The sequence below is a fragment of the Anabrus simplex genome, chromosome 8 (assembly GCF_040414725.1).
Source record: "Anabrus simplex isolate iqAnaSimp1 chromosome 8, ASM4041472v1, whole genome shotgun sequence".
Classification (NCBI taxonomy): domain Eukaryota; kingdom Metazoa; phylum Arthropoda; class Insecta; order Orthoptera; family Tettigoniidae; genus Anabrus; species Anabrus simplex.
Window position 1 is genome coordinate 245,102,283 of NC_090272.1, and position 14,233 is coordinate 245,116,515.

The 14,233-nt window shown below is 37.4% G+C and overlaps 1 protein-coding gene across 6 annotated transcripts in view; it reads left to right on the plus strand.

The window, feature by feature from the left end:
- LOC136879059 (core histone macro-H2A.1) overlaps positions 1-14,233 on the plus strand; it is a 380,958-nt gene that overhangs the window by 227,336 nt on the left and 139,389 nt on the right. For 5 of the 6 annotated variants that reach the window (XR_010860885.2, XR_010860886.2, XM_067152802.2 and 2 more), the window contains exon 8: positions 9,081-9,258. Coding sequence is in view for 4 of the 6 variants with exons in the window: in XM_067152802.2 (XP_067008903.2) it covers positions 9,081-9,243 (163 nt within the window). In the remaining 2 variants the exon portion in view is untranslated. Of the gene's footprint in view, positions 1-9,080; positions 9,421-14,233 lie in introns of those variants that run through there. The other variant, XM_067152800.2, reaches the window with a different exon arrangement.

Consider the following 14,233-nt stretch of genomic DNA (forward strand, 5'->3'; position numbering starts at 1 on the left):
AAACGATGTGGAAGGTGCAGGAACCCTATGAGGTCCATGGAAAGGTATGGCGTTATGGGGGACAAAAGACTTACAGTCATCACCTCGAAACTCATCATATTAACACAAACGAAACCATTATTACAAGAAACAAGTCATAACATAGCAACTGATACTTATACACAAATGAAGGGTGTGTAAAAGACTTTAACAAAATACAGTTCCACGACACGGAATCAAGACGTACTTAAGTAATTTAGAGAAAATTTGATTTAACATAGAAGGGTGATGCTACATTACAATGTATAGTTTAAAACGAAAGTAAGTGATAGAACTGAAATTACGGCAACAGTAAGCTAGGGCAAACTCGGATACGTTAAATTTAAAACTTTGAAAATGACATTAAGCAAGGAAATACCGAAATACCAAAGTAATTAAATTAAATCAAACGAAACCAGAAAACATTGAGAATAACATTGAAATAACACTTACCAATAAGAACTGGAGTTCCCGAGGCTCACGCGCTCGCTAGGGCGGTCGGATGTAAATGACGCCGATCACATGCATCATTTTTCCGAAGCTGGCAGAAGACCGGAAATACCCCGATCACAATTTTAAATAAGATCAAACTTATACTAGATTCCTGTTTGCCAATACAATTGCATGACCATATATGGTCATTTCCTGGCCTACTGACGCGAAAGGAATTACATCACCTGTTTCAACATCGGTAACCACGCGTGTGGTATAGGATGCTTCAAAATCAAGCACCGTACAAAATCTTATCGTTAATCTCAATTCAATACGGAAACATTAATGAAGTTCATTTCTTTAAACATTGTCACCGGTGACGAGAAATGGTGCCTGTATGTCAACATGAAGAAGAGGAAAGAGTGGCTCAGCCCATCAAAAAAAGCAACTCCCCGTGCCAAGGATAGTGCCCATCCACGGAAAGTCATGCTGTATTTTGGTGGAACAAAGGTGGCATTCTTCACCATGAACTTCTTCCAAAAAATGTAACGATTACCTCTGCTGTGTATAGTGACCAGCTAAGATGACTCGCTGTTGCTATTAACAACAAAGGACAAAGACAACAACCAGTCTTATTGCCCCATGATAATGCTCGCCTGCATACAGTGCAATTGACCAAAGGTGTGATTGCTGAACTTGGCTGGGAACCTCTTCGTCATCCTCTGAATTACCCTGACCTTGCCACCTCAGATTTCCGCTCTCTTTCTAAGTACAAGATATTAGAATCATTCCGTATTGCAGTATAAAGATAATTTAAAAGTCACCACCTTATCAATACACAGATTTATTTACTTCAAAATTGGTAAATTAGGTCAAGACCGGTTTCGATCCCTAAGGGATCATCTTCAGTTGACATACATATAAAAAAGATATTTACAAAAACATCACATGTAAAATATTAATCTTTTAGTTAATTCAATTGAGTCAAAAAATTATTATTATTATTATTATTATTATTATTATTATTATTATTTTTTTTTTTTTTTTTTTTTTTTTTTTTTTTTTTTTTTTTTTTTTTTTTAGAATGTTGGTGGGTACATCTTAGTTTGAAAACGTGTGTGAGATTTATAGGCTCACTATGTCTAAATTATTGCGTATATAGGTCCTATACTTCTTTACATACAGTGTCAAAGTTATTACATTCAATATAATTTTCCTATTTGATGAAAACACTGGCAAATTGCTTACTGAAATGGTAAAGTGTGTACATTTTTTAGTTTAAAAGTACATGTTTTTTACATGTTGTCATATTACGATTTATATTACAAAGTATAGAATAAAATTATTCTTGCATTTGTGCACATTGATAATAGTGAGACTATTGTAGGATCTTCAAAAAATATACCATTGTTTGAGGTATGTCACTGTATATCTGCTTTTTTGAAATGTCAATAGCCTAATTACATTCTTATATATAAGTTATGAAATTTCACTTTTTATAGTTCGGTCAAATGGAAAAAACATAGAATAACCTTGTTAATATAGATTCTTCATGACTAAAATACTGGTATATAGTACATTATTAAAATAGATCCTTAATACTAAAATACAAGTATGTGGTACCTTCTGTACTTGTTTTATATATTAAAATGGGGTTTACATTTATTGACATTAGTTCTATGGTTTGTTACCATTTGTAAAGTTGTGGTCTAATATGAAGGCCAGTTGGAAATGTTTAAAGTTAGTCTGATGGGAAATGGTTCAATCCCTTGTTTATATTGTTTATTTTTGCCGCTTGTTAGGTACAAGCATGGGATGATCTAGTTAAAATGAACTCTTCATAACTAAAATATTGGTATATGGTAGCTTATTAAAATAAATTCTTTACATTAAAAGTACTAACGTGTAGTGCTATATTGTGCACATTTTTCAAACGTAAGATAGGGTTAACAACAGTACTATGGGTGAGATTGTAATCTGATATAACTGGTCAGTTAGAAATGTTTACATAAATAGGACCGAATACATATTTATACTATGTTGCTTTGCCTCTTTTTACAAGTGAATTACGTGTTGTAGTATAGTATTTGTTGCAATTTTGTAAGCTGCTGCTGTCAAAATTCATACAAAAATTCATCAAAAAACATTACTTTTTCAGGCAAATAAAACCATAAAAAACTCAATAGAATTTTGCAATATTACCAAAAATATAAAAATAGAACAATACTACAAACTAGCAACAATTGTTGGTTCGACTGTGTTTGCTAGGATGGAAGGAGCGGAGGGGGAAGGGGTGGTCCAGGGCTGGTGTGAGGAGAGGGGAGTGGTGGTGAGTTGGAGAGATGGAGGTGGGGTTTGTTTGTGTTATGGAAATTCTGACAAATATATGGGATGAATGTTTCAAGTAGAATGTTCTTTTTCTCGCTGACTTCATTTAAATTGTGAGAGGGGTTCATAAACTGATCTAAATCGATGTGGATGCTCTCGAGAACGTTGAGCAAGGTGCCTTTTTGCTCGTAATGCAAGATCTTGAGGTCTTTATCTATTGAGGTGTATTCTAACCACATTCAGGGGCAAGTGTTTCCTGACGAAGCTTCTCTTGAGTAATGGCTAGCATATTTCTTCCAGTTAAAACCATAACAGTTCTACAGGCAAGGCATACATCTGCTACCTGAACGTTGGCAGAAGGTCATAGAGAGTGGAGGTGAATACGTCACTGAGTGATTGTGATTGTGAGTTACAGTGACAGTAAAATAGAATATAAGAACCACACAAACTTATGCATCGACTCAATATCTACATTACATCCAGGGTTAGAGTTTATTTTTTTACTTCTTTCAGTTGTATCGCCGAACAGGACTTCCCTCAGCACACTATACAGTCACTCGGCTTTCAGACAGGAATCGAAATTATTGCTCCTTCGTAACACAAATCTAGAATTTTTAATATGATCGAATAATGATTATGTTCTCGAGACCAGAACAGATTTTGAAAATTAAATCATTAGCCAGAACAGATGTTGCACATTACATAACTAAAGACATGGGAGGTCGTAGGATTGCCTATTGCTGTTTTGGTCCTAATATGAAATGGGGATTTTTACATTTTTATGTCAAAATACCCTTATAATTGCAGACGTGCAGCGTAACATTTAAAAAGTTTGTATTTCACTCTTGTACTGGTTTTTGCCACGAGTACATATAGCCACTGTAGCCACGAGTGTCTCAACGTGCTTTCCAGCTGAGCGCAAGGTCACGAATATACCAAAATTTCTGGAGTTTTGATGATTGTTTTCTCTTTCCAATTTGCTTGTGATTAGGGACGGGCAGAATTGAAAATACTGTAATGCATTCAAGAACTTTTGAGAATTGATGCCTACATTCAAAACCACATTCTCGAGTTTTTTCTTTTTGCTATTTGTTTTACGTCGCACTGACCCAGATAGGTCTTACTGTGACAATGGGATAGGAAAGGCCTAGGAATGGGAAGAAGCAGCCGTGACCTTAATTAAGGATCAGCCTGAGCATTTGCCTGGTGTGAAAATGGGAAACCACAGATAACCATCTTCAGGGCTGCCGACAGTGGAATTCGAACCCACTATCTCCCGGATGCAAGCTCACAGCTGCGCGCCCCTAACCACATGGCCAACTTGCCCAGTATTCTCGGGTTTAACATAACCTCTAAAAGTCAACGTAGGCCTAATTTACGCAGTACAAGACGTCCAGAAACTTATATTAACCAGTGACTAGATTAAAGTGGAAGATTAAAAAAAGGGATTTTGCCATCATGTTGGGTGCTTTATCTTATTAGAGAATTGAATCTACTTGTGAGCAATTGTTGTTTGGTTTGGTGTCATTTATTAGACTCTTCAATGAGCTTGGCTAAAGTTGCTGACGTGGAAGAAGTTCTCACAGGAAACTGCAGAAAAACTGAATATCAAGTATTGATATCTTTTATTCCTCTAATTTTTTAGCTGGCCCACGGTCACCTGTCTCTCAACCGGAGAGGCCCTGCATTCGATTCCTGGCCAGGTCAGGAATTTTTACCTGTGTATGAGAGATGGTTCTAAGTCCACTCAGCCTACAGGATTACCATTAATTGAGGAGCTATCTACGGTGGATGGGAACCGTGGCATAGAGAGCCAGGAGTAATGGCCAAGAGGATTAGTCACACTAACCATGCATCACTTCGTAATCTGCAGGCCATTAGTGCTCTAGTTTGCTTTGGTTTAGCAGTGTTTGTAAGATTGTAATTATACATATTTCATTATTGTGGTGAAATAATTGTTGATGGTTTTAATTCGTTCCTGCATTTTCCCTTTTTCCCATACCATACAGTTTTTCGTCTTTTTCTTTTTTTTTCATGGTCCCTCAAAACGCAGAGAATTGTGGTTCCACTGTATATGTATGTTTACAAAGATGTATCTTTAGTAAATTTGTGCAGAAATTTAATATTCATTCCAAGAATTTACACTTTATTTTTTATGGTCAAATAGTCAGGGATGAACATTGAACATGTGTTGTTTTACAGTGAAATGAAATTCTGTAAGCCCCATATATCAGATTCATGCATGTTGCAGCTGTCGACGGTTAGCGTGTCTATACAAAATAATAATAATCATAAAACTAATAATAATAATAATAATAATAATAATAATAATAATAATAATAATAATAATAATAACTACCAAAAGGCCTTTGATTCAGTACCACACACTTGGCTCATACATGTTCTGGAACTATATAAAGTTGACCCCACAATCATTCACTTCCTGAAGACGGTAATGGCAGACTGGAACACCTCACTTCACGTTTCTCTAAGAAACTGCAGTGTTGCAACAAGACCCATACCAATACGACGAGGGATCTTCCAAGGGGCTCACTGAGTCCATTATGGTTCTGCATGGCATTAAATCCACTATCCTACCTACTGAACACAAGTGGGTATGGATTTAGCATTAAGAATAAGCGAGAAGAGCTATTCAAAATCAGCCACCTAATTTATATGGATGGCATTAAGCTGTATGCCTCTACCAAACCCCATCTCCAACATCTCTTCTCAATTACCAAGACGTTTTCTTCAGATATAGGCATGCGGTTTGGATTGGACAAATACAGAACCCAAACTGGCATCAGAGGCTCGGCACAAGGGACACCTTCGAGTTTAAGCGACAAATCCATACAACAGCTGGAAGAAGAAGAACTGTACAAATACCTCGGTTTTCATCAGAGCACTCGTATGAAACATGCCGACATCAAGAGAAATGTCACGCAGCAATATATAACACATCTCAACAAGGTACTGTCATCAAAACTGACAGCTACACATCTTCCCAAAGCAGTCAATACGTACACCGTACCACTGCTCACATACTCCTTTGGTATCATAAAATGGACCCAAACAGAACTTCAGCAGTTACAAACGAAAACAGCAGTTTCACTCACCCGGTACCATATGCACCATCCTAAATCAGCAACCGAACGTCTTACACACCCGAGATCAGAAGGTGGTAGGGGCTTCTTATCCATTGTCAATTTACATAGCAAACTGATATCAAGTCTAAGAGAATATTTCCACTCGAGAGCTGATACATCATGTCTTCATCATGCTGTTTGCAGAGCTGATATAAACTATACACCTCTCAATCTGTCATCGCCAGAAATGCCTGTTTCTACCCCACCTACAAAAGAGATGAATATGGCCATGTGGAAGCAAAAACCTCTGCACGGGAAATACCCCCATGAACTGGATCAGCCTCATATCGACAAACGTGCGTCGCACGCTTGGCTGACCTACTCCGGTCTTTTCCCAGAAACAGAAGGATTTGTTCTGGCCATCCAAGATCAAGTAATTGCTACACGGAACTACCGTAGATTTATCATGAAGGATCCAACAGTTGTCTCGGACAACTGCCGCCGCTGTTCCAGAACTACAGAGAGCATACAGCACGTCATCTCTGGTTGCCCACACTTGGCCAACACCGATTATAAGCACCGACATGATCAGGTAGCAAAAATCATTCACCTGAAACTTTCTGTAAAATGTGGATTTCTTCAGTCATCAACTGCATATTGGAAATATACACCTCCACCCATTCTCGAAAACTCCTCATATAAACTACTATGGGACCGAGAAGTCATAACCGATGTCACGCTCAGCAACAATAGGCCAGATATTATTCTAATCGATAAATCAAAAAGATCCGCATCCCTTATAGAAATTGCCTGTCCAAATACCTCCAATCTGCAAACAACAATAGCCACAAAGATATCAAAATACACAGAACTGGCAATAGAAATACAACGCCTGTGGAAACTAGAGTCAGTCACCACAGTTCCAATAGTAATATCATGTACCGGTGTTATTCCAAAATGCTTGCACAGCTTAAACCTGCATCATCACACATACGTAGAACTACAGAAAGCCACCCTCCTGAGCACTTCCCACATTGTGAGAAAGTTCCTAGGAACGAGTTTTCCTCTGACTCACGCCAAACAGCATGAAGTTCCAGGCCGCAGTTCCAGTAATACTGAAGAACAGATTCCCAAAACGGGGACATAAGAAGTCTGAAGTTGTTTGTATTTATTGTATAAATGTATATGTTGTAAATATTTGTACATATATGCACCTGTAGTTTCATAATCAAGAGGGTGACTCCTTGCTTAGGCCGAGTCAGCCCATTATGTTACCGGCACAAGCCGAGCCTTCCTAAATTGATAAAAATAATAATAATGATAATAATAATAATAATAATAATAATAATAATAATTAAAAAAATGAATTAGGAAAACATGAATATAGCGATGGCTTCACATCTAGGCCAGAAAATGCAACAGTTGACTTATGAACATAACGTACAGGTCTAACGATGACAACTATGGAAGGATTGTGGAACGTGATGGGAACCCTAATAAGGCCATAGGAATGTATATCGTTGTGGGGAAAGGGAAGCGAGCATCGATTACCCTTGAGCTCACATATATTAAAATTAACAAGAGATACAAAATCAAATAAACCAAAACAAAGACATATCGGATGACAAATACAACCTAAAATGAAGATATTTAGATAAATTGATAAAACACAAGATTTAACATAAAAGTTGATGCTGAATTACAATAAGTTGCCAATAACAAGATGTGGTGACTGTCTGTCAAAAGCACAGTCATTCAGAAAAGCAAAATTGGCGAATGCGAGGATCTAAAGCAAACTCCGGCACGCCGAACTTAAATAATTGAAAGTTAGCCTACATTAAATGAGCAACGACCGAAACACAAGAATGAATTAAATAAAATGAAACATAATAGAAATAGCACTTGCCAAGGAAGGCAGGGGTTACCCTGAGCGCTCGCTAGGCCGGTCAGATGGAAAAGATGTGGACAATACGCATCACACACGCAAAGCCGGAAGAAAGCTGGAAATGGACCGATCACAAGTGACCAATAGGACACCGAATTTCTCTAGATTCCCGTTTTCGCCAATTGGAAAGGTCGTTGTTCTGACCAATCCAATTACATGACCATATATCGCCAGTTTCTAAACTGCTGATGCCACGTTCTCCACGTGGCAGTACATACTGTTCCAAAAGCCATGCACCGCACGCGCTTCACCAAAACACAATATTAATTTTCTCTTCCAATTACATCAAATATATTTCTTCTTCAATGTCCATCAGTTCATATTGTTTACAATACTTTTCTCCCAATTAACATTTTCTAACACACAAATTATTCAAACAATGTTTTTTTCTGGAGGCTTCCTGATATTAATTTAAATGATACACAACCTTTTCAAAATTCAATAAACCACAACTACATAAAATTTAAATACAAAGATCACTTCAAAAATAATTCTTGCCATTTTCATTTACAGTTCCAAATAATAGGTAAATCATTTCTTGATCTGCTCAGAAACAACATATTAAGCAATTCCATTTTCTTAAAATAAAAAGCGAATAGTCCGAACTTTGATAATATAATTTTACGAAACACTATAATTTCCAGTTTGCTGTCCCACCACACGTGACAATGCGTACATATAGATGTATCGTAGATAACCTTTTACAACTGCATGATGCGCTAAATGGGGAAGAGTGAAGTTATTTCTTACTTTGTTACAGCAGAATGTTTGTTCGTCATAGTTTTTCCAATGGATGGAGCCATTTTCCTATCTTAATCCTTGTTAAGAACATTTTTTGCCAGTAATGCGGGCTCAGCAGGAGTGTCGCTCCTCCACAGAGCTTTGCCAAAGAAGTGGGTGGGGTCTGGACTCTTCCTCGCATGTAGAAAATACACATTATGAAGTTCAGTAACCTGCACCTGATTACATCAGCAAAGCTGGCAAGAATCTAATTCTGAAACTCGAGATCCTTCTCGGCCTGTTTCAGTACCAAAAAGGTTCATGGTGCATAACATATTTTCTGTCATCATTAAACATAAGTTTGCTCTTGTTTTACTCTCTTCCCTATCTTGCTTTCTATTGGCAGTAATGTTGTATTGTGGTCACTCAAAGTTCTTAATCAGTTCATAAAATTATGTTTCCCACAATATTCATTTTTACCTGTGAAAATCTTTCATTTATTGAATTTTTCTGAATATTTCAGTATCATAATATTACTTGTTTTCTTTTAGGGCGGGGTTCCCAAAGCAGCAAGCTGCCCAGACCATTTTGAAGGCGATAAGTAACTATTTTGTTAATGTGATGTCATCATCATTAAAGCAAATCTACTTTGTGCTTTTTGATATGGAAAGCATTGGTATTTACACAGCAGAACTAGCAAAGCTAGATTCATAGAAGTTTTTAAAAATTGTGAGTACAACATTGTGAACAGTCAATAAGTAAATTTGAACAGACTGTCGGAAGAAAGCATCATTTTATGTACGTGTATGTTTACAAATCTAGCACTTCCAAGGGATGTGCAGAAATTTAATGATCATGGAAAGAATTTACATTTTTTAAAGTGGTCAAATAGTTAAGAATGAACACTTGAGATGTGTTTTATTTCACAGTGAAGTGAAAGTTTTTAAGCCCCATTTACCAGATTCATACGTACTCAGGGCAAGGTGATTTCAAATTCTCATTAGTAGCAACAAAAGAAATGTTGGAAGAATGATACTTGTTTCAATGACAGTTGCCTTTGAAGCTTGTAAGATAATTTTCCCATTTGTTCATATTTGAACAGAGCATTATTTTTTAGGCTGAGTGGTTGCTCTCTAGGATCAAAATATGTGAATTCCTCTCCAGCCTTGCCCTTTCATTATTTGCTTAGTACTTTGTAAAATGGCATTTATATTGGCACTCTTGTTTGCATCTCCTCGGTTGGTCGTATTGAAAACAAAACAAGAAGATACTGGTTTCTTACCCCTGAACAGTGCAGAATCTCCCAAATCATAATATTATCAAATTCTTTTGTAGGTTAATATGACTGCCTTTTATATGTTTATGTAATCTTTTGTATGAATCTTTGTTGAATATGCATGTAAATTGAAAGCTGTAACTTAGTTTGTAATTTAGCTGGAGAGCAATGTGTTGCTATATTTGGCAGGAATGGGAGGTACTTGAAACTGATTGCAACCACTTTTGTAATATTGCATCTAGTGCCTTCATAGTTTGGTACATGCAATGTTCTCCAGTATACAGGTCACTTAGTTTAGTAAGGGGAAAAAAGAAATCTCTTTAGCTAATTTCTTACAAATATAGTCGTTATAAGAAGTTGAATGGAGCTTGGTGTAATTCAACCAACAAGAAACTTTTAGATTACAGAATTTCATTACCATGAATCTCTCCAGTTTTGTAGTTGGCAAGGAGATCCAATGGTATGTGTGTTGTATTATCATTATTGATTTAAGCTCTCTGGATAGTGCTTATGACTCGTTCTATTTTTGAGCATTCACTTTTTTTCTCAGTGTCTCTGGAGTCCGGCTAATAATTTTTCCTTTCTCTCCTGTGAGAGTGGTTTCTGGGACTTAGTACTTTTCGGTGGCGGGAACCAAGAATTAATCATATTACCGAATTTGGAGCGATCTAGGATATCAAGTATAAATCACAGTGGAATCCAGGTCTCTTTTTGGATCTCATGGAGCCAAAGGCTTCCTGTCTTGTAGCTTTTACAAAATTGTTCAAAACTGTTTTAATCCTCCTAGTCAATACTATTCTGTAATAATAGCCTTTAATCGTGAGACTATTCGTGAAAGGTGCCCGTAGAATTTCAGCCGCACATGTCACATGGTGATGTTGGCCATTCAGAGTTTCCTTTTTGTCGGTAGGTTCTGTCTGGAAGTACTCTAGCATCATGAATTTTCCTGATGATACATCTTTGATATTCTTCCAAGTTGTCCATGGTACCTTTTGTATTCACTAGGAGAGTCTCTTGGTGCATATAGACTGATCTTGGCATTCTTCGAAATACACTTCTTGTTGTATCAGTTTCATGACATTGAGTTTTGTACATCTTTCTAGGAACGAGGTGCTTTCTCTGCCATTGTGGTAGAGATAGCAGAAACAATCAACGCTCCCAATCATTCTATGGACAGTTGTTAGAAGGGTTTCTCCGAGGTGCAAGTTCTCAAAGTACTTGGTCTTGTCGTACAATATCTCATGTAGAACTTAGACAGCAATGGAAGCTTCCTCAGAGTTATTGGCTTGGATTGCAATGTCGTCTGCAAAGGCCAAACTCCTCATTTTGATCTTGATACTCCCGGCTCACGTCGTGATCAGTTTGATTTCTAGATTTCTCATTTTATTTTCCTTCACAACATCTTAGAAATGGCTTTTTATTTAGGTTACTCTTGTTGGCTAACAAGTATTTGAGTGGTCTGTCCATTTCTTTCCATCATTTTTTCTTTATGGGACTAGCTCTAGTCTTCTTATTACATAGAGAGAAATGGCAATGCTTGACCATAATTATTATCTTTGTTAGTGGTTTACTTAACCTCATTTGACCACCTATAGTATAGCAGATTATGAACTGACCATCATCCATGTGGTAGATATGAACATTTTTACTTGTCCGTATTTACTTTGTTTGCATAATAATGCATTTTCATCAAAATAGTATTTATAACTCACATTTCTTTTATTTCTTAATGTCTTTCTTTCTAGCTGGTATGAATACATTTGGCATAATATGTATGAAATGCTTAAGGCTTCTGTAGTTGTCATCTGAACACAGATCAGAACTGCCGGTGGAAAGAATTAGCATGCCTGATAAGCGAGGGTGTGAGCGAAGGCCTCGTTTGTGCTACTAGCTCTGCAGTATTATTTTTATCAAGAACAACACTTCTGTTCCCAATTCAAGTCAACTGTGAAGAAACTGAAGCTTACTAACATCCTTTCGCTTGCTTTAACCATATAAAAAATTCACTGTATTATCCTAGTTTATCTGTCCATCTCCAAACAACACAATTACTAAGGCTATCAGGAAAATGTTTCTCAGATGCTGATGTACTAGTAAGGACTACCCTGAAATAAATATTACAACTACCAACAGATACCCCAGATAGCACGTTATATTCTCCAAAGAAACACAAAGAACTTATGCTGCAGATAGTAAGCATACCTTTAACACATCCTTATCAGCTCTAATAACATTTGCATAGTCCACACGGTGCAATATCAGTTATGAACCAGATAGTGTTCGCACAAACTAGATCTATCCAGCAAACAGTCCACTTCAGAACTCGAAAGTGTCTGTTAGTTTAGACAAGGCATATGCCTGAAAGAATATTAAAGATCATGCTCCTTACTTCAGTAGGGCGAAAGAGTTATCCTGTTCAAGAAATATATGGCAGCCAACAGATGGGTGACAAATCTGGAGAGATTATTGAGCAGTAAATGGAGGGACTCACTCAAAATCATTGCTGATGTATGTCCAGCGTGAGCATGATCAGGCATATTCCAAGATGGAAACAACTATCACTGTTCCCATAGTGATGTAGAAACCCTTGCACATGTCTTGGGTGCCTGGAAACATTTTGAAGCACTTAGCAATGCCTGTCAGTACCTTGAAGTAATGTCAATATGAAGTATACGGGGAAGTGCCTGGACTTGTGCTCAATAATAGCTGTTATGGCTGCTCTAGTGTTAGAACTGAGGCCTTGGAAACCCAATCAAAGAATGTTCATCAAGAAAAGTGAGGCCTATGAACTCGCAGGAGTCTAATGGTTGGAGCTAGAAGCACAATAACAGCTGTTCAGGTTGCCAACACATTTGTGACTGTAAAGGATTCAATTGATATCTTGAGGAATCTGTTGTATAACTGTTACCTATCTGAGTAAGACTTACGGTATGGCTAGACAGCCTCTAGCTAGAAGAAAGTGAATGGCAGATGATGTCAGTGGGAGAGGGGGCAGGAATATTGCTGCCTGTATTTCGAAGGTGTTTAAGAAACTGGCCGTGTTAAAGAAATAAATATCAAACCTGTAAAGAAGATCTGGCGAGATAGAGCAATATCTAAGAATACGAAGAAAAGATTAGTCCATTCACTTGTGTTCTTGATCTTCCTGTATGGACGCAAAACATGGACCATAAAAGGAACCGAATCAGCACCTTTGAAGTGTGGTGTTGGAGAAGAATGTTGCGAATACCGTGGACAGCCAGGCGAATAAATGATTCTGTCATCCGGGAAATTGGAATACAAGAAAGTCTATGCCAAGTTGTTTGGTCACATTATGAGAAGAGAGTATGACAACCTGCAAAAATTCATTGTACTAGGAAAAGTTTCTGGCACAGAAAGATGGGTTGATTAAAGTAAGAAAAATCAAGGACTTGCTTGTTGTTTTAAGGGGAGAATTACTATCCAGAAAACACAAGTTAACAAAGTCCTTGGGTCATGATACTTAGTCATGAGAGAGAGAGATGTAAAGGTTTGTAAAAAAACGTAACCTGTATAATATACAGTAGAAGTCTGTTATAGCGAGAATTCACAACAGCGAAAAATTCACTTGCTATAGCGGATTGTCGTTATATCAGATTTTTGTATAAAAGTTGGTAAACCCCCATGTACATTAAAATCGACATGAAACAGTACTCAGTTTGTTCAAAACTTCGCCACAATCCTCGATTTGCAACTAGTGTTGTGGACTCATTTAGTTCTATACCTCTTATCTTTAAATCCTTAGAAACCGAGTCTAACCATCGTCATCTTGGTCTCCCTCTACTTCTCTTACCCTCCATAACAGAGTCCATTATTCTCCTAGGTAACCTATCCTCCTCCATTTGCCTCACATGACCACACCACCGAAGCCAGTTTATGCGTACAGCTTCATCCATCAAGTTCATTCCTCTAAATTAGCCTACATCTCCTCATTCCGAGTACCCTCCTGCCATTGATCCCACCTGTTTGTACCATCAAACATTCTTGCTACTTTCATGTCTGTTACTTCTAACTCATGAATAAGATATCCTGAGCCCATCCAGCTTTCGCTCCCATAAAGCAAAGTTGGTCTGAAAACAGACCGATGTAAAGATAGTTTTGTCTGGGAGCTGACTTTCTTCTTACAGAATACTACTGATCGCAACTGCGAGCTCTCTGCATTAGCTTTACTACACCTTCATTCAATCTCTCTCACTATACTACCATCCTGGGAGAAAACACAACCTAAATACTTGAAATTATTGACCTATTCTAGCTTTGTATCACCAATCTGACATTCAATTCTGTTGAATTTCTTACCTACTGACATCAATTTAGTCTTTGAGAGGCTAATTTTCATACCATAATAATTGCACCTATTTTCAAGTTCCAGAATACTAGACTGCAGCCTTTCGGCACAGTCTGCCATTA